We start from the raw sequence: 26,844 nt of genomic DNA, 5'->3' as shown, positions 1-26,844 counted from the left end.
CAATGGTGTGAGGAACTCCTTGGAGAAGTTCCTGATGGACATGTTGGGACCACAAAATATAACATAAAACTTAAGTGGCTCGGGAGTAGACTACAACAGATGCCTCTTGACTCTCCCGAGGAGGCCCTTGTACGGTATGCACGTTGTTACATTATGTATTTATTGGGTGGTGTTTTACTTCCTGACAAAGCGAACAACACGGTTCACGTACGTTATCTTCCTCTCCTGGCAAACCATGAAGCCATTAGTACATATAGTTGGGGTAGTGCCGTGCTCTGTTGGTTGTATAGAGACATGTGCCTAGCGACTGATTATAACGTTGAGGGAATGTCTGGTTATCATACACTGTTGATGTCTTGGATATACTTCAGGCTTCCTTTCTGGGCACCGGACGTGACGAGCCCATACACGTTTCCGTTAGCAACAACAAGCCCATTAAAGGATGAACTACGAGCCCTACCTATCTCCAAAAATGGAATGCCTTCACCAGCACCGGTATTTCACATTTTCTCCACGTTATTCGAACTAGATGAGTTGCCCCTGACATCTTGGAGCTTCACGCAGAGTTCCATCGAATAGATGCTTCCGATGCTACGATGATACGAAAACATCATCGATACGTGCTAGTCAGATTTAATATGTATTTTCTGATATGTAAACGAATTTGCTACAGCAACGGGCATCCTGTAAATGAGCGTACTGATTTTCTTTTTTCCAATCAGCCCAGTGTTCATCAGAATCATATTTTTTAGTTGTTGCAGACACGACTGTGTGGAAATCATTATCCAAAGTGGGTCGTCACACATAAAGGTCACTCCCTCAGCTGTATACGAAATTTCACCGTTGGGATATATGATCACATAAATATGTTCAGATGCCATTATGACACCCAAAAATTAGTGAAAGTAGCTCCTGTGAGAGTGGAATTTTCGGAGAAAAAAGAAGAGTAGAAGAAGTGAGAATTAGAAATGTGGCTTTACTTCTGCTTGCGAAGGATTTTTATAGCCTAGCCGTTGTTCCAATTCGTGTGTAGTACACACAAAATTGTGACATTTCGTGTGCGGTACAAGAGACATGGAGTCTGACCTCATCCGTATACCCATTTTGCGCTTGCCTGCCCAGAGTTCTTCCTTCCATTTCACTGCTGCACTCATGGAAATGGGATAGCCATTTCGTGGGTGGTTACCATGACATGGGATGCCCATTTCGTGGGCACCTTGATTGAAATGGAGTTCATATCTATTTCGCTGGCAGAGGCCAACAAATGGCAATGCGCATTTTCAGAAAGATTTTCATTTATGCGCATTTTGGGAATTAATTTTTTTTTTAAATGCGCATTTAGATAAAAAAGCCTTTTGTAGGGATCATAAGTAATTATATATAATGGTGCTTATATATATAAAGGTAAATGTAAATTGTATTTTATTTTATCTTAGTAATTTTTTATTACCTATCTTAAATAGAAGAAAATATTGTAAATTATTTTAAGTCAATAAATCTGTTATCATTGTAGACAACTGTAAAATTTAAAAAAAAAATTATAATTATTCAATAATTATTTCATTTAGTCTAATATATTAGTTATTTTAGTCAATATTATCTTAGATTTGTATTGGATTCAAATATTGTTTTAACAAAGATATTTAAAAAAGTACAAATTTTTTTAAATTAAAGGACTAGCACAGCCCAAAGATAATGGTGCAAGAAATGGGTTATTTTAGATAAAATTCGAGCGTCTACGACACCAACCTAAAAACTTCATCACTTGTTGGATCATGATTTTCCTATAGATATCAGATGTCAAGCAAACATACTCATTGTCATCGAATCGAAAAACACAAAATTAAATTTCCATTAGCGCTAATAATTTATATCCAAAATTTTCAACTTTCTTTGTTCAATTAACATCTATGCTCGTCAATATTAGATTCTTAAACTTAGAAAGAGAACTTAATCGATAAGTGTACAAAAGAATAGAATTATCATACTCAAATACAATTTTATTATTGCTATTTCTCACATGATAATTAAGATATATACTCACAAAAAATATATTTATCATTGTTATTTTTTCTAAAATTACTGAAAGAACGAACGGAGAAAAAATAGAAAGAATTGAAGAATTGATATAATTATAAAAAGGTTAAGATGTGTAGGTTTTTTTATAATTGTTTTAAATTTGATATCATTTATAGTATAAGAAAATTGATTATGCACGTGCATAATTAATTTAAATATGTGCATAACTAATTTATTTATATTGTAAAGTAATAAAATTTAAAAATATAAATTATCTCTAAAGATAAAAATTTAAGTGTATTTGACTTTACGTGAAGTTAATAACTGATAGTCGTTAGATGATTTAACTGATTTGACTAAATTTTTATCTAACGATTCTTAATTATTAAATTCACATCTACTGCACCTGAATTTTCACCATCTTTAAATTACTTATATCAGTAAATAAAAGAATTAAATTATTTATTTAAAAAAATCCTTTAAATTTAAGTATAGGCATAAGGACTAGTGTTATATTTTAACCTTAGATTATTATTATTAGTGATATTTATAGTAACTTTTTTTTGTTAAATATTTTTATAGTTAATTTGTTGCTTATTCTTGTCCTACTTTGGAAGCAAAAAAAGAAAAATCTCGAAAAAAATGACGATTGTTGTGAGTTTTGACACTGTTTTCCTCACTGATTCAGCTGCAGTTCAAGTTGAAGGAGCTAGCTCAAGGTGGGTGCAAGTTTTTTTTTAAATAAAAAATATTTTATTTTCCCCCCTTTTCGCTGTTTGATTCCTCAGAAAACGCACGAAAATCGAATTCACACAACCAATTACTTTCTTCTGTATCGCATTTGTGTTTTTTCCCTCTGCAAAAATCTTAGGGTTCACTAACCTATTCAATCATTCTGATATATATATTTTTTTCCTTTTTATGTTTTTTCAATGTGATTGAATCTTAGCATGTTGTGTTGAGAATTGGTGTGTGATACTGTTTTTGAATTTGCAGATTTTGAGGCGATTCTGGACTTGGATTAAAACCATTATCAATTATCGAACAATGGATTGCTTTTCTTCTTTGAAATGCTGAACTGCTTGTAGGTTTTTGATAAAATGGCTGCTGTTAGGTTTTCCCATTTAAAACGCCTCCAGAGTTCAATCAAGGGTTCTCTGAATGTTGAACTGTGTCACAATAGTGTGGATATGAATCTTGCAAGAAGTGCAAGGTTGCCTAGTGATTCACTTAGCAATGTTTATTACAAAAGGGAGTTACAGTCACCTCGAATTTTCACTAAGAATCAGTTTAGGAGTATTCCTTCTGAATGTCATGCAAGTAGTTCCCCTGTTATTACTAAACACAATGCATTAGTTTATCCTGGGTTGTCTCCTAGCTTTCGAATCCGGGGTGCTGTTCCTTTTGCTTCAATGAGCCCTGGGTTGAATTGCCGGACATTTTCGTCGGTTTTGGGTGGCAAAGGAAGCAGGGATCATAATGGCACAGAAGTTGCTGCTGGTGCTGGTGATGTGAATGCTGGTGATGATTCTGTTGTTGCTGGTGATCTAGCTGAGAAGGTGAAAGATACATGGAAGAGTGTGGTAGAGACAGCAACACATGCTGGAGAAAAGGTTAAAGAAGCCTCGGATGAGCTGACTCCGTATGCTCAACAGTTGCTTGATTCACATCCGTATCTTAACAAGGTGGTTATTCCAGTTGGTAGTACATTAACTGCTACTCTAGTAGCTTGGTTTTTGATGCCTTGGATTTTGAGGAAATTTCACAAATATGCAATGAAAGGCCCAATTTCTCTAATACCTGGAAGCACATCATGGGAACAAGTTACTTATGAGAAAAGCTTTTGGGGTGCTATGGAAGACCCAGTGCGATATTTAGTTACCTTCATCACATTATCACAGATGTTAGTGACTTTCAAATTTAGAAACATTTTTAGTCCCTTTTTTTTTGTATTAAATTTTCAATTTTCAGTTCATGACAATTGACTTTGATTTCCAGTGGTGCAATGGTAGCTCCAACAACTATAACTTCACAATATCTTGTGCCGGCTTGGAGGGGTGCAGCGATTATTTCGTTTGTATGGTTTTTGCATAGATGGAAGACAAATGTTTTTCATCGTACCCTGTCCAATCAAGGTTTACTTGGACTTGACAGGGAGAAATTGCTCACTCTAGATAGAATCTCATCTGTTGGTCTGTTTATGATTGGTATAATGGCTTTGGCTGAGGCTTGTGGTGTGGCTGTGCAATCTATTGTAACTGTTGGTGGTATCGGAGGTACGTATTCCATAGATATATTTTACAGATTATGATGCTTTGGGATTGTCGAATGAGTTGAACTGAAAAAAGATTGCATATTTGGTTTTGTGAAGAAGAGAATGTATAACTTGCTCTCTGTAGGAGTTTCTTTCCTGTTTGATAATGTTTCCTTTTCTTTTGTTTGCTGAACTGAATGTCTTCTTTTATAACACTGTTTCCTGTCCTGAGCGAATGACAAATGGGTGATTTTATGCTGCTCTTTCTTTTACCTTCAAACAGGAGTTGCTACTGCTTTTGCTGCAAGAGATATCCTTGGCAATGTTTTCAGTGGTTTATCTATGCAGTTTTCCAGGCCCTTTTCAATAGGAGATACAATAAAAGTACGTTGATTGAATAGGTGCAAATTAGTGACTATTTCTTTTTATTTTATTTCATAGAAGTTATTTTTCCAAAACGTGTCTGAGAAATTGCACAAATTGCAGGCTGGCTCAGTTGAGGGTCAAGTGGTGGAAATGGGCCTTACTACAACATCGTTGCTGAGTACTGAGAAGTTTCCAGTCATAGTGCCGAATTCCTTTTTTTCTAGCCAGGTAAGCTTTGCTTTCGCCCTTTCTTCCGGGGTTTTTGTAACTTAACTTAAGATGTGAGAGATACATAATTCTTGTGTCCTTTTGTTGCATGTCACTTAAATTTATTTATAATTCTTGTGTCCTTTTGTTTATGCATAATAACTTAATAAGAGAGATAAATAGGGATACATCATGTAAGAAAAAAATGTTACCTTGTCTTGTCTTGTATTCCTAAGACTAAGTTATGTTTCGTATTTCGTGCTACGAAACTTCTCCTACAGACGTGATAACGTATGTAATTGTTGAAGTTCATGCCTCTCATTCACACATGCAGATTCGCATCCTCGGTGATCATACTTATAACCTTCTTTTCCATGCATACGTTGCAGGTTATAGTGAACAAATCTCGTGCTGAGTGTCGTGGCATCATCAGCAAAATTCCTCTGCAAATTGAGGATTTAAGTAAGATTCCCCAGTTATCTGAGGATATAAAAAGCATGCTAAGATCACATGCAAAGGTGTTCTTGGGAAAAGAGGTTCCTTACTGTTTCTTGTCAAGAGTGGAAAGTTCATATGCAGAATTGACTATTGGATACAACCTCAAACACATGGTACTGCACCCACCTAAATCCCAGAATCAGTCGATATTTTCTCAGTGAATGGTTTTTGTATATAAAATTCTTTTGGAAGAGTTCTTCTCAAATGCTTTCTGCCCCTTATTCACCTTTATATTTTGCTGCACATCTTTTTATCTCTGATGCATATCTAATTTTTCTCTTTTCTTGCAGCGCAAAGATGAGTTATTTGCTGCAGAACAAGACGTTCTCCTGCATGCAGTTCAGGTCATTAAGAATCATGGGATAGCACTTGGCAGCACATTGCCAGGTTGATTATTTTTGAAGACATGATTCATATACTTGCAAAGTTTTACACTAATACAAGGCCTGCATGGATATTAACATGCTCTACTTGTGTCTATGGATAGAATTTTTTACCCCTCTCCTCTTTTGGGTTCAAATTATGTAGTCCCTGAAACAGATTCTGAAAAACAAGAGGATTATTTCACACAGAAATCAGTTTCCAAGCGAGAACCAAATGTATTTTTGTAATTAATACTTGTAGTTTGCATCTTTTGACTACAGATTTTAATTTTGCATGTCAGTTCTACAGCAATTTAGCATGATTCATGTGAGAATCTTACACACTCAGTTGATAAACTCTAACTCTGATGATTGTCCAGTTGTTTCTGTGTATCATAATTAAAGAATGAATGCCCAATTACTATTGGTGATCACATATTCACATTATATTTTTATTTCAATATGCATTCTTAAATATTCATTCCAAATCTGCATTACTTCTCAAACCAAGACAATCATGTTCACTCACTTACATAGGTTACTCACTGGTACTGTTTATTTATTTATCATTTACAAAGGATTACTGAAATCACATATCAACACTCTTAAAGAATCTATTAGCATATTTGAATCCCCATTTGGAAAGCTTAACGTTTGGTCAAAGGTTATTCTATTGTAGCTCTTTGTCCGAACGCCATAGCTTTGAAGTTCTAAATGGAAATCCAAACATTGCTACAACAGTATGACTAGATCTGTTTCCAGATTCCTGTCTTAAGAAACTTGACAAATTCAGCCATGTAATCCTGGTGTAGCTTCAAGTTTCCTACAACATTAGCAGTGTCTCTTGTTTTGTTTCTGAGCTTCTCCCCTTCCTCCATAACCATTGCTTCTCTAAGGGATTTGGCTATGTCATCTCGACTGAACGACCCATCTTTGTTGTTTCTTTTCACTTCAATTGCTAGTCCCTTTTCGACCAAAAACCTCGCGGTAAGAGGTTGATCAACAATGAAGGGCAACACAACAAGAGTGTTTCCAAATTGCAGATTTTCAATCACAGATCCCCAACCAGAATGAAAAAAAGATACCCCAATAGATGGATGTGCCAGAATTTCCTGTTGTGGTGCCCATCCCATGCATACTTTTCCTCTCTTTGATGTTCTTTCAACAAAACCAAGAGGTAGAGATTCATGATCATGAATTGCCCAAGTTGGTTTTCTCAGGATCCATAGAAAGGGCAATTCAGAAAGCTCTAATCCATAAGCTATCTCAAAAACTTGATCTTTACTCAATTTACACTCATTCCCAAACCCCACAAAGACTACTGATTTGGTTGCTTGCGCATCAAGCCACTCAAATGTCTTACACCAAGACTCATCAACCATTCTTCTCTCTGGCTTATCTGGAGGAAGCAGACCAATGGGAATAACTGGCTTCCCAATCAATTCTTGGTACAGATTCAGATACTCACCTTCAATCTCATGGCAACTGCGAAATAACACAGCTTGCGAAGCACCAAATACCTTGTTAAACCTTTCTATGTCGCTTAGGCCGGAAACATTTTCCTGGTAGGCACCATCAAAAATAGCAATGGCTTCATGCATCTGGTAAGCCACTGAAGATGGGAAAGTAATCCATTCCGGCGGTACTGTTAGATCTTTCGGAGATGGGAGTGCACCCCTTGCACCAGGTGGTCCAAAGAACACTTGAACCGAAGCAGTAATGACTGAAAAAAACTGTAGTTTCACCTGAAACTCCTGGGCGATGTCTACAATCCAGTATGAATGAAAATCACATATTATCCAATCCGGCAACCAATTGGCCACTAATTGCTTCACTGGATGTTGAAGTTGATCAGTTGCCAATTTTAAGTATTGAATTTTATCAGATGGAATGTCCACGGTGGCCTCAGCTCCTTCGGGCAAGAGGCCGGCGTCTAAGGATGGCAATGGAAGTTCGACCAAATCTAACAAATGAGCCAAAGTTGAAGGTGGTTTCGGAAGCCTTTGAATGTTTCTGGGTGTTGATATGAATGAGACATGAACACCAGATTTGGCTAAGGATATGGAAAGATGGAAAAATGGTATCAAGTGACCAAAGGCACACCATGGAAGCATCACTACATGAGTTCTACTCTCTGCCATTTTCTTTCTTTTTCTGGTGGAGGATCTTCTGAGTTCTATGCAGTCATTGACAAACAAAACTGCCAGAGATCTAGAGAAAGGAGAAAAATCTCAACTGTTCAAACACAACAAGTGGAGTATCTTATCCAACTTCTAATAATGATGGTATTATGTCACATACCAAAATTCGAAATACATGCACATAACCTACTTGGGTCTCTGTCATTTTACTATTCTACATTATTTTTCCACTGGTTCCCACTTCTTTCATCTACATCATAATTTGCCCTCGGATCTCCAACTAATATTCAGTGTTTTGTTGGTGTATTAACTACCACTTCAATCTTTAATAAAGCATACTTAAATTAGCCTCTAACAATTTGAAGTAAAAAGAAAAATTAGTTCTTAATTTTCTTAATAAAATGATAAACCAGTCTTTAAGTTTTCTTAAGAAATAATATACTTGAAAGATTAAATTGTCTGAATTTTTAATAAGTAAATGACTAATTTGTCCTTTTAATCTATTAGGAGGTCAATTTATCTAAAATTCTAAAACATCAAACACCAATTTTCAATTATTTTTCCCCTTAGTGAGTAATTTATCCGAAATGAAAATTGTTAGGGATCAATTATCAGACTCATAACTATTATTCAATATCAAGGTGTTATCTATCTAGTGTTACTCCAAGTTTTGGTGCTTGCTGGGTTACATTTTTGTTTTTTTTTTTTTCCCGAGAGTAAAAATTACTTTTGAATACATATTTCTTTTTGTTTTTAAATAATATTAGAGTTTCTTTGCACAAATATAAATTTGGCTCTTTCTATCACTAACAAGTAACATGTTATAAGAAAAACATAATAAACCAACTGAATTATTTTTTCCTATTTTTTTCATTTTAAAAATTGTTTCTCAAACTGAAAGCAATACCAAGAAAACCAATTGCACAGTTCATTCACTGATTCAGTTACACAATTAACTGCTTCCACTACATATTATTTAAGATGGTTTAGTACATACATAAGAAACTAATCACTTCTGTTAAAAGAATATTCATGGCTTTGAAAATTTGGTACATTAACAATTAATATATTTGGATTCATTTTATGAATTTAATTTATATTCACTAATACTGTAAAAAGTTGTACACGGTCATCAAATCAGCTTTATACACTTAGATAATTTTTAAAGTACTGAGTTTGAAAATTAGTTATTTTTACTAATGTGGGTAATACACGATTAATTGTCTGCATAAAACCCTTCTACGCTGATGATGGTGTATGAAAATTAAATTCTTTATTTTATTTCAAAATACTTAAGAAATGAAATATTTTAGCATAGGAGTATAAGATAACTTCAGCAATTTGTCTTATCTCTATTCTAAGCTCCTTTCCTTCAATTTGTAAAGCTCTTACCTAAGTATAACTAGATTTGTTTCCAGATTCCTGTCTTAAGAAACTTGACAAATTCTTCCATGTAATCCTGCTGCAGTTTCAAGTCTCCTACAACTTTAGCTTCATCTCTTGTTTTGTGTCTGAGTTTCTCTCCTTCCTCCATAACCATTGCTTCTCTAAGGGATTTGGCTATGTCATCTCGACTAAATGATCCATCTTCATTGATTCTTTTCACTTCAATCGCCAGGCCTTTTCGACCAAAAACCTTGCGTTAAGAGGTTGATCAACAATGAAGGGCAACACAACAAGAGTGTTTCCAAATTGCAGATTTTCAATCACAGATCCCCAACCAGAATGAAAAAAAGATCCTCCAATAGATGGATGTGCCAGAATTTCCTGTTGTGGTGCCCATCCCATACATACTTTTCCTCTCTTCGATGTTCTTTCCACGAAACCAAGAGGAAGAGAATCATGATCATGAATTGCCCAACTTGGTTTTCTAAGGATCCATAGAAAAGGCAATTCAGAAAGCTCTAATCCATAAGCTATCTCAAAAACTTGATCCTTACTCAATTTACACTCACTCCCAAACCCCACAAAGACTACTGATTTGTTTGCTTGCGCGTCAAGCCACTCGAATGTCTTGCTCCAAGATTCATCAACAGTTCTTCTCTCAGGCCTCTCTGAAGGAAGTAAACCAAAGGGAATCGCCGGCTTCCCGAGTATCTTCCAGTATAGATTCAAATACTCACCATCAAATTCGTTGCAGCTTCGAAATAATACAGCTTGTGAGGCATCAATTACCTTGTAAAACCTCTCTGTGTCGCTTAGCCCGGCAGCATTTTCCTGGTAGCCATCATTGAACACAGCAACGGCCTCATGCATCTGATAAGCTACTGAAGATGGAAATGTGATCCATTCTGGTGGCTTTGTTAGTTCTTCTGGACGTGAGAGACCTGATCTTGCACCAGGTGGTCCAAAGAATGCTAGAACCGGAGCCGAAAAAACAGAGAAGCACAACAGTTTCAGCTGAAATTCTTTGGCAATGTCTATTATCCAATATGGATGAAAGTCACAGATGATCCAATCAGGTAGCCATTTGGCAACTAATTCCTTCACTGGATGTTGAAGTTGATCGTTTGCCACTTTTAAGTACTGAATCTTTTCAAAGGGAATGTCTATGGTGGCCTCGGCTCCTTCCGGCAAGAGGCCGGGGTCTAAGGATGGCAAGGGAAGCTCAACCAAATGGAGGGTATGAGCCAAAGTTGAAGGTGGCTTTGGAAGCCTTTGAATGTTTCTTGGAGTTGATATGAATGAGACATGAACACCAGATTTGGCTAAGGATATGGAAAGTTGGAAAAATGGTATCAAGTGACCAAAGGCACACCATGGAAGCATCACTACATGAGTTCTACTCTCTGCCATTTTCTTTTTCTTTTTCTGTGGTGGAGGATCTTCTGAGTTGTATTTGGTCATTGACAAAACAGAAACTGCCATATATATATATATATCTAGAGCAAGGAGAAAAATCTCAACCTTCACTTCTAACCTCACCTAACTAAATTGGTATTTTTTCACCGAAATACGGAATGAAAAAAGCTCAAGGACTAGAAGAATTTATTGTTTATGACCAATATCTTTATCCGTCAGTCCAATTCTTTTAGTTTAGTAATCCAACATCGTACTTTTAGCACACACTTTTAAATATTACTGACTAACTACAGGCAAAAAACAATAAATTTGACTGATTCTTTAGCATTCCTCAATTGAAATATATGGACCCAACCTTCTTTTGGGAATTGCCGTGGGTTTTGGCACTATCCAACTTGTCCCAGCTCGCCCCACACTTGGTCTGGTAATTACTGGCCGTGAGTTCAGGTGTCGTTGTCATCCTTACTTTCTTAGCCTTTCTCATGGGTATTTGGATCATATTACATACTAACATCTGATTTTTTTTGTTTTCTACGGTATTCAAGAACTAATATGTCGTAAATTTAAACTCCAATTAAGGATTTACTGTTGGCTAATAAGTTGATGGTAAAAACTCACATGCAGTTGATATAAAATTGTTAATTGAGACCGTTGGATAACAATTTAATCAAACGTTAAATTATCTAACGGTTGTTAATTAACAATTTCACATGAATACAATTGAATGCGAGTTTTTACTTAAGTTGATTAATTCAACTAAAAAAAATCCAACATTTAATATCAGCTGTCGAATAATGTTTTGTGATGCATTAATTACCATTTAAATATTAAGAAAACGATTATTCAAGATCAAGATCTTAACCATCCAATCTTCATTAATATTTGTCTCTTTCATTGTTAAAGTTCTTCTCATTTCTAAGTTTTGTTGCATCAACATTTTGCTTCAATCAACATTGTTGCATATATATATGTGATCACAAAAATCAGATGATTTCCAAAATATATACTTCGAAAATTTCTGCCACACAAACCAAAAAATATCAACACTTGATCTAACTTCACCCATAATGTGTGGATGCTATTTTGCATCGTGTTTAATGTGGTGATTCAAGTGTAAACTAGCGAAAAAAATTATTGAATGTTAAGTGAAATGCTACAACAATAAAATGCATCGATTTTGTGTTATTTTTCTTGACGAATTTAGTTCTCAAACCATAATACAAAACCAACAGCCAAACTAATTTATTACAAGCTTAAGTCACATATCTAAATTCATGGATTGAATTAACGAATAGTGTAGTAACTATCTTAGAATAAAAATATAGAAACATTAGGAGAAATAAACTTATTTGAAGAAGGAACCCTACATAAACAAGCAAAATGTCTTTGTCCTAAAATAAAATAGATATATTTTTCATGAGTTTAATTTTGATGCACTACATTTTATATTGATAATGCATTAAAATTAAATTCTATTTTTCATATGCTAGAAATTTTAGAATAACTAGAATGAGAGTCGCGCGATGCGCGGGCAATAAATTAATGATAGTATATAATAAATATTAAAAATGATTATGTTTTGTAGAATTAGATTAAATATGTGTAAATTAAAATTAAATTTAAAAGGTAATTTGTTTAAAATAATTTGTAGTAGAAAAGATTTAGATGTTGGAGTTGTACAAAGTGATATATTTATTTGATGGTTTGATTTTTGCATTTGTTTTAGTTGATGGACTTAGTCTTTTTATGTGGCGTTCGTCCTCATTTTTCTTTATTGGTTTTTGTTAGAGTTGTTACTTTCTTCTTTTTGTCAGAGTCGTTACTTTCTTCTTTTTGTCGCAGATTCTTGTGAAGGCATATTGTTTATGAATTGTTGAGTTGTATACACTTTCTATTGTGTTGTTGTTCCATCTTTGCTTGTATGTTCTTCTTCCGAAGATGTGTCTTAAATTTGTATGATTTTCTTTCTCCTTAATCTTTTGATGTGCATGCAATTTTCCAATGACATCTACAATAAAAAGAACAAAAATGAGTAGAATTTTTTTTGAATAAGTTATTTTTAATTAGAATAATTGAAATATTATAAAGTGAAATTACTTGTTAATATTTTTCTTTGATCCACTCTGTCAGACAATGTCTCAAATGATATAAATTCAAAATAGTATTTGAAAATGTTCAAAATTGAATCTTTAATTTCTTTCACAACAGTTGTGAGTAAAAAATTTACTTTCATTGTACCTTTAATTGGTCTATACAAATCATTTGCATCTTCTATTTTAAATTTTTTTATAGTATAGACTTTTTCTTCTTGTAACAAATGTTTGAATATGTTCATCATATTTCTCTTCACAATTACATGAAGAGATGTTTCCGGCAGTGTTAGTAAATCATAGGTAATAATTAGTTAAAAAATTGATTACATTTATTTCTTTTAAGTTATTAGAAAAAAGAACAATAAATAGCATATTGAAAGAAATATAATTTTAACGATATTAAAATACAATTATATATAAAGTATTATAAAATAATATAAAAAGCAAAAATAATTAAAATATTTTTTTCGTAAATTCAATTTAAAAATACAATAAATATGTTTGTTTTGTACTTTTTCATCTAATATAATCATTTCTAAGTAAAAAGACTCTTCTTCATTTGTGGGTGTTAATGTTTTCTATAGACAAACCACGTGAACTTTGATAAACTAATTATCTGTTTGTTTGGTGATATTGTCCAAAAGAATGATGTTTCATTGAGTAAGTTTGAGTTGTTGTGTAGTGCAAAAATAAATTCTTGTGTTAAATTTGATGTTATTTGATGAAATAGTGATAAGAGACTTATATAAGTAGTTCAAATAATATGAAGTTTGAATATTTGTAACGTAAATTTTATTATGATTAATAGATTAGTATGACATTTGATGCTTATTACATTTAATGAGTTATTTATAGAAATTAATAAATTAATTATTGGGGTTATAATTTATTGTACTATTTATAACGGTAAAATATAATAAATATAAGAATATGAATTCGTGTAAGTTACAAATTTGATTAGACACTATTAATTTCTAATTATTGTCATTAATAATTTTACCGCCTAATTTGTATATATTTCTATTACTTGTATATTTTTTTGTATATTTTTTTTTGCTGATTTGGAAAATAACGGTTGATTTGGCGAAAATTGAGTGGTTGATTTTAATGTTTTGCCAAGTAAGCGATGTTACTGACATGACATTAATAAGAGGAGAAAATGTCTTAAAATTAATGTAGGTAAACTTATCCATCTACTTTTATATATTAAGAATGAATTTGGATCCTCTAAATTTTGAATTTGTACTTTAGATACTAAAGTGTAATCTTTTACCCTTGAATGATTTCTCTCTCATATTTATTTTTTGTCTCACCTATGAAATAAATAGTGAGAGATCACACTTTATTCTCTAAAATGAAATTCAAAATTTAGAGGATCCAAATCCATTAAGAATAGATGGTGACAAAGACAAAGAAAAAGATACAATATCTTAGTATCTCACTTATCAAACACAACCCAAAGAGTTTATTCATTAGTTATTCCAAATAAGAAAAATTTAGGCTAAAAAACAAGATCTATTCGGAAATTCATCAAGTCTTAAGAAACTTGACAAATGCTTCCATGTAACCATGGTGAAGCTTCAAATCTCCTACAACTTTAGCAACTTCTCTAGTCTTTATTCTGAGCTTCTCTCCTTCCTGCAATACCATAGCTTCTCTAAGGCATTTGGCTATGTCTTCTCTACTAAATGAACCATCTTCATTGTTTCTTTTCACTTCAATGGCAAGACCCTTATCAAGCAAAGCCTTTGCATTAAGAGGTTGATCAACAACAAATGGCAACACTACAAGAGTGTGGCCAAACATCAAAGTCTCAATTATAGATCCCCAGCCAGAATGAAACAAAGACCCCCCAATAGATTTATGTGACAAAATTTCCTTTTGTGGTGCCCATCCAAAACAAACTTTTCCTCTCTTTGATGTTCTTTCACAAAATCCAAGAGGCAGAGAATCATGATCATGAATTGCCCAACTTGGTTTTCTCAATATCCATAAAAATGGAAATTCAGAAAGCTCTACTCCATAAGCTATCTCAAAAACTTGCTCTTTGGTCAATTTACACTCACTACCAAACCCAACAAAGACTACCGATTTTGTTTCTTGCACGTCAAGCCACTCGAATGTCTTATTCCATGACTCATCAACAAGTCTTCTCTCCGGCTTCTCCGGAGGAAGCAAACCTATAGGAATCACTGGCTTCCCAATAAGTTCTTGGTATAGATTCAAATACTCACCTTCCATCTCATAGCAGCTGCGAAATGAAACAGCATTTGAGGCGCCTATCATCTTGGCAAACCTATCAATGTCTCTTAAACCGGACACATTTTCTACATATGCATCTTGGTAGAACGCAATGGCCTCATTTCGTTGGAAAGCCACTGAAGACAGAAAATTCATCCATTCTCTTGGTGATGTTAGGTCTTCTGGCGATGTTTTAGCTCTCATTCGATCGGGTGGTCCATAGAACACAATAGTGGAAGCAGAGTAAACAGAGAAGTACATGAGTTTCACATGAAGCTCTTGTGCTATCTCTACAATCCAGTGTGGATGAAAGTCACAAATGATCCAATTCGGTAGCAATTTAGACACAAATTCCTTAACTGGATTTTGCATCTGATCCCATGCCAACTTCAGGTACTGAATCTTGTCAAATGGGATGTCCATAGTGGCCTCACCACCAGAGAGTTGTGATGAGTCTAATGATGATGGAAATGGAATTTCCACCAAATGTAAAAAATGAGATAAATCTGAAGGTGGCTTTGGAAGCCTTTGAATGTTCTTTGGTGTTGAAATGAAGGAGACATGAATTCCTGATTTGGCTATGGCTATGGAGAGTTGGAAAAATGGAATCAAATGACCAAATGCAGACCATGGAAGCATCACTACATGTTGAGTTGTATTCTCAGCCATTTTTTCCCTCTTTCTTTTCTTGGATAAGGATCTTACAAGTTTTGCTGCAAATGTATTTATTTATGAGTATATATATATAAATGCTAGCCATTCTTTCCGTGTAGGACTATCCAACCTTTATTGTTATGAATTGATTAATAAAGTTCAAGGAACTATGCTTTTGTCTTATAGTATGAATTTGGCACCACTACTTTTTTGTACAAACTTTTTCCACCTTAAAGACTGAAAGTCAAGACTATTAAAGAAGGAACAAACTCACCTACCACTTCAATTGTTTTTCTCGAATACTTCAAAAATGCTTTAACTCTGAAATAGAAAAACTACTAAAGATAAAAAGATCCAATACTAACAAGATCTGAAAAACAAACAAAACATCATTCAAATAAAACTCTAAATTTACACCTTCAAACACACTGTCTTATCTGATATCATTAACTAACAACCTCTTAACAACTAAATTCATCACCAAGTAAGTATCTACTTAGTTTGAAGAAAACACTCTCAAAATCCACACCAAAACAATCTTACATACACACTAAAAACAATCTTACCTACCACTTAACTAATCTGGTGCTATCACTTTGCTTCAGTATATGATATAGGAACTGATCATTTACACTTATGTCTATTTGAGACATGCATTGAATTTAATAGAAATATTTAGAAACTATAATTTAATCAATAATCATACATTAAGTGTCTAAAAGTTTGTGTACCAATTTTAATATATAACATTATTCATATAATATATGGTCACAAAAATCTGGTTCACTTACATCAATATAAGACAAATTTTGCCTCAAGAAAATGATAAAATGTCAGCACACAACACTTAATAGGCAGTAAGATACTTGCTCCTAATTAGAGAAATGTTTTTGAAAACAGCCTTCTTTTTAATTTTATTTTACTAGTTTTGGGATATGGTGCACAAATACTCTTTTATTATCATTGAATCTTAGTATGATCTTTATTTTTTATGTTTAAATTTGTAGTGTTCATCTTTGGAATACAATGAACAAATATTTATTTTACCATTGGTCGCTCGTGACTAAGTAGTAAGAGAATTCCAAATTGAACTCATGTATTAATGCATTGGATATCAACCATAAAACAACAAAAAAATATACAAACAAAAAGAAAAAGAAAAGCTATGATTTGATGTGAATTGATATTTACAACTCCTTCACCTGTTATGCTCCTTCATTCTAATAGCAACTTTATCATCTTTTCTACCCATGTGCTATTACTAATTTTCATAATGGCATCCGTTATCTTTCAATCTTATTTTTTCTTTGGAAAAACAAAAGTAAAGGTGGAAAATGATTCTTCATTTCTTTTGCATGTTTTGACTGAAACTGGCATTCAAGATCCATTCCAGAACTGCAATGCTCTCAGGACAATTGCTGCTTGATCTTCAAAGTATTTCCTGAAACACAAATTATATATATAAATTTCAAAACTAAATGTTTGTCATAATGTCATCACAATAACCACAGACACACTTATGTGAAAACCTCATTAACACAATGTTGGATTATTGGTTTGAGAAAAGAAATGACACCCAAAAACAGGAAGTCAAAACAGAAGTAGAGCAATTATAAAGAAACTAAAGTGATGATGGTTATAATACTACAAGCTATAAAAGGAAAAATTTTTCCATACACATAATACACTGACTTTGCATAAAAATAACCCTGTATATTTGTAGCTATCCTCTTCAATTCAGTCCAAAAAGATCAAATATTCTATGACAATGCTTTTTCTTAAATCATTTGAATCCCACTGCAGGTTAATATATGTACAAACTGCACATACCATTTTATAACTCTTTTCTTTCCACAAATCAAGCTATTATTTGATTTTTTTCTGTGCAAAACAGCAAAAATAAAATTATATAGAGGAAGAGAGAAACATACCAACAAAAAAAAGAATCTTTTCAATAAGAAGTGCCATTCCAACTTTCTCCATGATGTCTTCCTTTAGTATCCAAACTTTGTAAGCACAGCTTCAGGTACACAACAAATAATTCTTAAATCCACAAAAGTAACTAAGTTTCAAACTCATCACTTCAAAAGTCATCTAAATGCATGAATCTAATTGGATGACCGAGTAAACCAAACTCTTTGTTTAATACATCTAAAAAAATTCTTAAATGTTGGATACACAAAAAAGATGTTCACTGTCCTTCAATTTTTGTTTCATGTTAGTTAATTGTTATGTTCTTTTGTAAATGTGATTTTATTGAAAAATATGAATGTGAATAAGTATTAGAGAGAGCAATGAGTTTGTGAAAGAAACAAAAGATATTTGTTGAACTACAACTGCAAAGTGAGAGGTTCCGAGATAAATGAAAGAAAAGAATGCAATTTGGCATACGAGTTCAATTGTCTTTTTTCTCTTGAAGGAAATGGAAATTTATGCGTGTGTGAATTTAGCATGAGAAACATGAAGATTAGAGAATTACCTGCACAGAAATCTCTGTTCAGACAATTTGTATGGAGTTCACTTTAATGGTGGGAATGTGGTAAATTTTGGGCCAGATTAGTTGATGCTTGTTCTTGCAGTGTTCTCCCAGCAAACCACACCCTGTAAGTTGAAGTCGCAAGAGAGAGGGAGGCAGCTTTTCTCCTTCCATATTCTCCAGCTTATTACATACTCTAATTATTAATTGTTGGAGGGAGGTGAGGTGGAGAAGCTCGTTGCACTCCAATGTCTCCAGATTAGGAAACCAGTTTATCTCAAGAGTGGTAAGGGAGGGAAGGTGAGGCAGCGAACCCACCTCTGGGTATGACTTTATGTTCTTATACCCCCTACCTCTAATGGTAAGATGAGTGAGGGCGTGCAAGTTGCCCATCCATGATAGATCCCTCATTTGTTGCTCGCAAATTCCCACATGAAGCTCTTTCAAGTTAGGTGGCAAACCACCCTCTGGCAACCTGCAAATGTTTGGGCAACCATTTATGTCGAGAGAGTGTAAACTTGGGAGTAGACTCTTCATGTCACGTGGTAATGCCTCCAACTTGTCGCACCATCTGACTTGAAGATGAGTCAAGTTGGGTGCAGCCAGTCCTTCTCCTGCAAATGACACTAATTTGTGGCAGTAAGTAATGGAGAGACGTTGAAGAGCAGCGTGTGGTGCCTCTGACATTGACACTGATTCCAGATTCCTACACCAATATATCTCGAGATTCTTGAGATTGGGAAAGACATCCAACGACAAGGAGCTCAGTGAATCACAGTTGTCTATTTGTAGCTCTACCAAATCATACTTCTGCTCCGGGAATTCCAGTTTGCTGCACTCCCATATTGTGAGCTTTTGCAAAGATTTTGGTAGTAAACAATTGTTCGGCCAGGACACAGCAAACGAACACCAGAAGATTTGTATTTCTTGGAGGGAGGGTAGATGCTTAATGCTGATCATTTCGTTAAATGCAGACTCCACCACACATTCACTTCCCCTAATTGATAATGTATCCCCATTAAGTGACATACCTGCAAACCCTGCTGCTTGAGCTTGGATAACTAGCTTGCGAACTTTCAAAGCATCCGATGAAGAAGAAACAAATCTCATCAATACCTGATGAAGCATATCTCCCTTTAACATTGGACAGTCTATTATTTTAAGACTCTTAAGCTGAGGAAAAACTTTTGAGTCTGGTAAGTGCCACTCCTCCCAACATGCCATTTTATCAAATTCCAAACTCTCCAACAAGGGAAAAGGAGGAGCAATATGAAAAGAAGGGTCACCAATACCTTTGTAAAACTCCATGCCAACACACTTCAGCTGACCAAAACCTTGAATGAGCAGGGCTTTAAGAGATGGCAACTGTCCAAGTGAAGGCAGCATGCAGCAATTGTTGCAAGACTCTAGAGATACACTTGTCATATTGTTGTATAAACAGTTCCCCAACCAATCTGGAAATATTGTACCCTTGTATCCCTTGATTCTCAACTCTTTCAAGCTGTTGTGAGGTTGCAAGTTGTCAAGTATATCTCTCTCGGCTCTTGTGTTCGGAACCATATCATCACCGGAAGACCACTCCAAGTATAATTCGTTGATGAGATTCTTGTTTGTCATCCTTGCATTCTCTGCTTCTTTCACGTCCACAATATTCTCCAACTTCCTAATCCCAAATGAACCTTGAAGATTTGAGAGCCCTCCTAATTCCTGGATTCCATTATCTTCATGCTTTCCCACAATAAAGAAATATAAAACATGCAAGTGTTTCAATTTGCTTATTCCTCCAGGCATTTCTTCCAAAGAAGTTTTCCTAAGATCAAGATGCCGTAAATTCACAAGATTGTGCATGTTAATAGGCAACATGGTCAACTTAGTACATCTGTACAATATTAATGTTTGTAGATTATACAAGTTGCACAATGATTCTGGCAACCTGTTAATGTCAGTCCTAGAGAGATTCAAATAGCGTAGATGAATCAATTCACCTATTGAATCAGGTAATACATCAAGTTTACGAAAGGACAAAACTCTCAAGCATATAAACTTAGATGCTACACTTTCCATGCTGAACAAATCATCGATATACAATGATGTCCTCAAAGATTCCAACTTCGCATTGGAGTTAAAGACTTTTGAGATTGGATGATCTAACCTTCCATGTGGGAAATATGAGAAATGGCGAGTGAGAACCTTCTTTTCTTCTTGTTCACCAAGTTCTTCTATTCTACAATAGAAATCTCCAGCAAGGAATATTGCCAAGTCATGCAAGAGATCATGCATCACAAAATACTCATCATCGTCTTGAAGCTTTTTAAAGAATAACCTTGAAACTAATTCTTCAAAACACTTGCAACCAACCTCTTCCAGGCTCTCTCCTCTCTCTGGTAATCTTAAGAGATCTTCGGCCATCCACAACAAAATTAGTTCATCTTTCTCAAAGTGATAATCTTTCGGAAACAGTGCACAATAAACAAAACAACGCTTCAAATGTGTAGGAAGGTGAAAGTAACTAATTAACAATGCTGGAACAATCTTACTGTCATTTGTAGAAAATCCCCAAATATCACTCCTTAAGACTTTTTCCCATTCCTTAGCATCATGCCTTCTGCACAAGCAACCAAGTGTTTCTGCTGCTAATGGCAAACCGTCGCACTTCTTGGCAATCTTTTTGCCTATTCCTTCTAGTGTTGGACTCCCATTTGATTCTGGAAAAGAAGCATTGGCTGCAAACACTGACCAACAATAGTCTTCTGATAATGGAATGAGATAGTGAGGCTGACAATTTGTTTGGACAACTGAACCAACATCTTCCTTGCGAGTAGTCAGAAGAATAGTACTTCCCTTATCCCCGTATTGAAAAGGGGCTAGAAAATCCTTCCATTGATGATGATCATTACTCCAAACATCATCCAAAACAATAAAGAACTTCTTTTCAGACAATCCTTTCTTCAAAGCATCTTGAATTGAATTGAAGCTATCAAGATCCTGAGTATTTGTAGAGATCTCCTTTACTATATTCCTTGTAGTCTCAACAATATTGAAGTTTTCCGAAACACAAACCCATGCTTTCTGATCAAATCCCTCCATCAACTCTGCATTATTGTACATCCATTGAGCCAAAGTAGTTTTACCAACACCACCCATGCCAACAATAGAGATCACAGACAGGTGATGCTCATTGTTGTCATTCAGCATCTTGATTAAGGCCTTCTGGTCATCCTCCCTGCCATACACATTCCCTCTTACAAGAGAAGTGGATGGAGTTTTCCAGGAGAAGCTAGCAGTGGAAATCTTTTCAAGCCCAAGCTTTCCTTTGCGTTTCTCAAGATCTTCTATCCTTCTAACCACCCTTTCTATCTCATTCACCATCTGCCTATCTTCAGAGTTGAAGATTCTACCCAAAAGAGTGACCTTTTGAGTTGCAGCTTTGGTGCAGATGCGGTCCAGCAAGTCATCAGCAGTGTAAAGAGCATCTCGGAGACAGTTGAGCCACTCCTTGACATCATGGTTATCAAGTTGCTTGAGCTCTGCATCATCAACAAGATCTCCAGCATCTGTAAGAGCATTCCTCAGCCTCTCAACCAAGTCAGAGCTAAGCTTCTTACCCACAACCAAGTTGACAGCATCAGCAGAAATGAGCCTGTCCAGGACAACATTAATGAAGCCAGACAGAAAAGCTCCACCAACAAGAACTCCAGCCATGATCTCAAATAAGATCAAAGTAATCAAATTTTCAGAACAGAAGGAAAGAACTATGCTTAAAGTTTTCAGAATAGAAGGGAAGAACAATGCTTTGCAATTGCAAGTTAGCAACAAGCGTGGTATCAATCTCCGAGATAACTAAAGTAATTCAAAACAGTGGAGTACATAGCTATCTTTACTAACTTTTCATTTTGTTAACACTATACTTTAAATGTTATTGTCATTTTGGAAGGTGCACCATAATTGCATAAAACCTTTAATGTTTAATCATATTCCTACTTTTTGAAAGATGCAATGAGATTGCAAGGTGTGTAAAGTTTAAACTTTTGTAGGACCAATGAAAATGTAGTCTTTGTGGAAATTTTGTATTACAGAAAACATCATCATGATTCATGAGCTGTTTGTCACGCAATGGTAATTACATGCATCTACCATTTTTTTTTTAAATCTACCATACACTCATAATTTGTCAAACAAGTTTCATATGGTCATTGGCCAAAGGTATTAATAAACGACATTTTGCCACAGTAACTGATCTACCCTGCTATCTAGAATTTATCAGAAAGAATCTGAATAATTTGCTTCATATAATTGTGACTGACTTCCACAATATGAATTTCATTATTTAGTATTTTTTTATTATTTTTATCCAATCCAAATTGAGATGGTTAATTTAATCACCACCAGATTGTTTTATAAAAGTTACTCAAGCTATTAGTACCAAAAAAATATCTCACTTTTTATCTTTACAAATTTTGATATCCATGCATGTCATCTAACAATAGCTCCCACTTCTTCCTCTTATCGTTCATAATTTTCTACCAATTAATGCACATGTACTTCTGAAAGATGACGTTTCACTTTCAGATTAGATTTTGTTCTGGATAGATAGCTTTTCTACAAATACTTTATTTTTTGTGAACTATCCAAAATATTTTCTGATGCATTAATTACCATTTCAATATTAAGAAAACGATTTTTCAATATCAAGTTTTTAACCATCCAAACTTCCTCCAAGTTGATCTATTGCTTGTTGGAAGTAATTCTAGACTTGCTTTGCTCAAACGTAATTTATAACCCTTTTAATCATTAACAATATTACCGAATTTATTTCTCAAACCATACAAACAAATCAACAGCAGAAGATAATTTATTACATAGTTGATCTACTGCTTAAGTCACATTTAAATACATCCATAACATTAAGAGTTTGTTCAATAACTATCTTATCTGACTCCATAGTCTCAATATATCTGCATCTGTCTTAAGACACTTATCAAACACAACCTAAGAGTTTATTCATTAATCACTCAATATAAGAAACATTTGGACTAATAACAAGGTCTATTCTCAGATTCATCAAGTCCTAAGAAACTTGACAAATGCTTCCATGTAATCATGGTGAAGCTTCAAATCTCCTACAACTTTAGCAATTTCTCTTGTCTTGATTCTAAGCTTCTCTCCTTCCTCCAATACCATAGCTTCTCTGAGGCATTTGGCTATGTCATCTCTACTAAATGAACCATCTTCATTGTTTCTCTTCACTTCAATGGCAAGACCCTTATCAACCAAAGCCTTTGCATTGAGAGATTGATCAAGAATGAATGGCAACACTACAAGAGTGTGGCCAAACATCAAAGTCTCAATTATAGATCCCCAGCCAGAATGAAACAAAGACCCCCCAATAGATTTATGTGACAAAATTTCCTTTTGTGGTGCCCATCCAAAACAAACTTTTCCTCTCTTTGATGTTCTTTCGCAAAATCCAAGAGGCAGAGAATCATGATCTTGAATTGCCCAATTTGGTTTTCTCAATGTCCACAAAAATGGTAATTCAGAAAGCTCTAATCCATAAGCTATCTCAAAAACTTGCTCTTTGCTCAACTTACACTCACTACCAAACCCAACAAAGACTACAGACTTTGTTGCTTGCACATCAAGCCACTCGAAAGTCTTACTCCAAGACTCATCAACAAGTCTTCTCTCTGGCATCTCCGGAGGAAGCAAACCTATAGGAATCACCGGCTTCTCAATAAGTTCTTGATATAGATTCAAATACTCACCTTCCATCTCATAGCAGCTGCGAAATGATACAGCGTTCGTGCCTTCTATTATATTGGCAAACCTATCAATGTCTCTTACCCCGGTCACATTTTCTATGTATGCACCTTGATAGAACGCAATGGCCTCGTTTCGTTGAAAAGCCACTGATGACGGAAAATTCACCCATTCTCTTGGTGATGTTAGGTCTTCTGGTGATGTTAGAGCTCTCAATGAACCAGGTGGTCCATAAAACACAATACTGGAAGCAGAGTAAACAGAGAAGTACATGAGTTTCACATGAAGCTCTTGAGCAATCTCTACAGCCCAGTGTGCATGAAAGTCACAAATGATCCAATTCGGTTGCAACTTAGACACAAATTCCTTCACTGGATTTTGCATTTGATCCCATGCTAACTTGAGGTACTGAATTTTGTCAAATGGAATGTCCACAGTAGCCTCACCACCAGACAGATGTGATGAGTCTAATGATGATGGAAATGGAATTTCCACCAAATGTAAAAGATGAGATAAATCTGAAGGTGGTTTTGGAAGCCTTTGAATATTTTTTGGTGTTGAAATGAAGGAGACATGAATGCCTGATTTGGCTATGTCTATGGAGAGTTGGAAAAACGGAATCAAATGGCCAAATGCTGACCATGGAAGCATCACCACATGATGAGTTGCATTCTCAGACATTTTTTCTCCTCTGTTTTTTTCTTGTGTAAGGATCCTATGAGTTTTGATGGATATATATATATGGATATACAAAACAAAAAAGATATATGCTATCATTTCTTTCTGTGTATGACTGTTCAAATTTTATTTATTTTAGGAGTTGGCTAATCTATATTGTCTCTTCTTCACTATTTTTATTTATTGTGAACTACTATTCATTATTGAATTTTAATGTGATCTTTATTTAATGTTTAGTCTTTTTAGTTTTTATCCTTGCACTGTTACAGCATCAGTAACTTTGAGCTTCTAGCTGTCTCACACTGATTTTGGGAACACATCAAATCCCAGGATATATATATTTTTGATGAATGCAACAAAGTTCCATGCGATTGGGGGACACGTCAAGTCAGAGATATCCAAATTTCATAATGACATCGTTATCTGTCTCCTAGATAACTTATAAAATTCATAGCAGTGGAGAACTTAATTGACATTTGGCAACACATTTTTTGTATGTATATCATGGTAACATATTATGAGGTTTCAATAACAATAATGCATGCTAGTTGTCTTATTTTAATAATTTGTACATTGATAATGTCTTAGTCTTAGTATAATAGTTTGCTTGGAGCTATTGATGTGTGTGTTTTCTACATTTTTAAATTAGAAAAATTAGATTAAAATTTGCAGTATGTGTGGAAAGCTAAATTAATTATACTATATATATGATAAATATAAAAGTATTGTATTAAAATGATTGTGGTCGATGGCTTAAATTTTGAGCTTGAGCTTTTTTTTTAGTGGTTGTATTTGAAGATAATAAAAGAAAAATACAAAAATTGAGAATGTATAGCATAAAATTACAAATAAATTTTATTAATCATGATATATTAGAATGTCCATATAATAAATAGATGTTTTTATGCTAAACTTGAACATAATTAAAGATATTTTTGACAATTCATTTAAAAAAAAATATATGAAATAGAGTATAGTAGTAAGAGTAATGCTATTTAATATGTTTAAGTAGACTAAATAGTATATACTTTAAATATTTATAATTTAAAATTATTATTATTATAATTTTTATATAGATGTTAATTGTATATAATTGTTACTTTTTAATTTAATTAAGTAATAATAGATATTAAATTTAATTGATTAGCATGATTAAAATTTAATATTATTTTATGTAAAATTTTATTATTTTTTATATTGTAAAATTGTCATGTATATACAAAATTATTGACATAACATAATTAATTAATTACACAAAATAATATACTACAAACTCATTCTATGATAAGCTTGCATAATCTTTTATATGATATAAATAAATAAATGACACTTATCTGTTTAGAGTGACACTAATATCTCAAATCTCAACCCCCAATCTTGGGAATATGCAAGGCATATCCAAATCATATTTTTTTCGTCTACAATTATTTCTAAAACAAAAGGAAAAAAATGCAGCTACATCAAGGCAATGACACACATTCAATCTGCTTCAAAAATAATGTTTATCATCATACAACATAGTAACTAATAAACTAAGAGCAATAATTCAGTACATAGGTTGATTTGGCTACAACTTCATCATACATAATCTCTTCTACATTGAGCAAAAAAGCAACTTCTGTTCATAATTTCTATTGATCCAAGTGTTGTCTGTTTTGCTTTCAAGTTTACATATTCTTTTCTGCTATTGCTATCAATTCTGTTTTCAGAATCTTTGACCTTCTCTGTTCAATCTTCAATGTATCTCCTGCAGGATTAAGAGGTTACACAAATACACAAAGTAGAAAGATTTCAGGACTAAGTATTTGTCATCACAAAAACCAAGCACACACTTATTATTCTACAAACCTTTTTTCCTTTTTATTTTCTATACCCTTTTGTGAAAATGCATAATAATGCAGTTATGTGAACATCTCATGAATACAATGTTGGATCATTATTTAATTATGTCTCCAAAGATCAAATATTCTATGACAAACTGCACAGCAGACTAAGAATCTTACAACAGAATGATAACTTGTGCGTGTTGGGTAAGAAAGAGGTGAAAAATATACAATACTTATTTGTTACATGTAAGTTCTCTTGGCAAGTGTGATGTGCATGGATCTTGACGTTTGGACAAGAGTGGACTGCTCCCGGTATTTTAAAAGATTATTTTGAGAGTTGAAAATCTATACCGATAAAAAATAAGTAACGCAAGTATTGGCTAGTTGGGTTCTTCTCAGTAATATGGATTATTTGACTATGACGAAATGATGTCATATTTTAGAGTAAGACAATCGGAGTTGTAGAT

General features: G+C 34.1%; 5 protein-coding genes and 1 pseudogene across 5 annotated transcripts; 1 reads left to right on the top strand and 5 right to left on the bottom strand.

Moving 5' to 3' along the window:
- Positions 1-2,617: 2,617 nt before the first annotated feature.
- Positions 2,618-6,143, top strand: LOC130961634 (mechanosensitive ion channel protein 1, mitochondrial). Its single transcript, XM_057887605.1, has 7 exons — positions 2,618-2,738; positions 3,016-3,922; positions 4,018-4,295; positions 4,557-4,657; positions 4,760-4,867; positions 5,236-5,457; positions 5,635-6,143. The coding sequence occupies exons 2-7, from the start codon at positions 3,120-3,122 to the stop codon at positions 5,734-5,736; spliced, it is 1,614 nt and encodes a 537-aa protein (XP_057743588.1). The 5' UTR covers positions 2,618-2,738; positions 3,016-3,119; the 3' UTR covers positions 5,737-6,143.
- A 1-nt stretch (position 6,144) lies between these two features.
- On the bottom strand, positions 6,145-8,089 carry LOC130961635 (putative UDP-rhamnose:rhamnosyltransferase 1). The gene has a single exon (XM_057887606.1). It carries the CDS (start codon positions 7,845-7,847, stop codon positions 6,453-6,455), a length of 1,395 nt encoding a protein of 464 aa, XP_057743589.1. The 5' UTR covers positions 7,848-8,089; the 3' UTR covers positions 6,145-6,452.
- Positions 8,090-9,101: 1,012 nt separating this feature from the next.
- On the bottom strand, positions 9,102-10,800 carry LOC130960830 (UDP-glycosyltransferase 91C1-like; annotated as a pseudogene).
- Positions 10,801-14,184: 3,384 nt separating this feature from the next.
- On the bottom strand, positions 14,185-15,685 carry LOC130960733 (putative UDP-rhamnose:rhamnosyltransferase 1). The gene has a single exon (XM_057886186.1). The coding sequence runs from the start codon at positions 15,650-15,652 to the stop codon at positions 14,273-14,275; it is 1,380 nt and encodes a 459-aa protein (XP_057742169.1). The 5' UTR covers positions 15,653-15,685; the 3' UTR covers positions 14,185-14,272.
- A 1,038-nt stretch (positions 15,686-16,723) lies between these two features.
- LOC130963673 (putative disease resistance protein At3g14460) lies at positions 16,724-21,977 on the bottom strand. The gene is made up of 3 exons (XM_057889773.1): positions 18,117-21,977; positions 17,569-17,657; positions 16,724-17,078 (listed from the first exon to the last, which is right to left on the bottom strand). Exon 1 carries the CDS (start codon positions 21,813-21,815, stop codon positions 18,135-18,137), a length of 3,681 nt encoding a protein of 1,226 aa, XP_057745756.1. The 5' UTR covers positions 21,816-21,977; the 3' UTR covers positions 16,724-17,078; positions 17,569-17,657; positions 18,117-18,134.
- Positions 21,978-22,892: 915 nt separating this feature from the next.
- LOC130961575 (putative UDP-rhamnose:rhamnosyltransferase 1) lies at positions 22,893-24,595 on the bottom strand. The gene has a single exon (XM_057887527.1). It carries the CDS (start codon positions 24,552-24,554, stop codon positions 23,175-23,177), a length of 1,380 nt encoding a protein of 459 aa, XP_057743510.1. The 5' UTR covers positions 24,555-24,595; the 3' UTR covers positions 22,893-23,174.
- Positions 24,596-26,844: the final 2,249 nt, after the last annotated feature.

This window comes from Arachis stenosperma, chromosome 2 (assembly GCF_014773155.1).
Source record: "Arachis stenosperma cultivar V10309 chromosome 2, arast.V10309.gnm1.PFL2, whole genome shotgun sequence".
NCBI classification, from domain to species: domain Eukaryota; kingdom Viridiplantae; phylum Streptophyta; class Magnoliopsida; order Fabales; family Fabaceae; genus Arachis; species Arachis stenosperma.
This window is presented reverse-complemented; position numbering and strand designations above follow the sequence as displayed.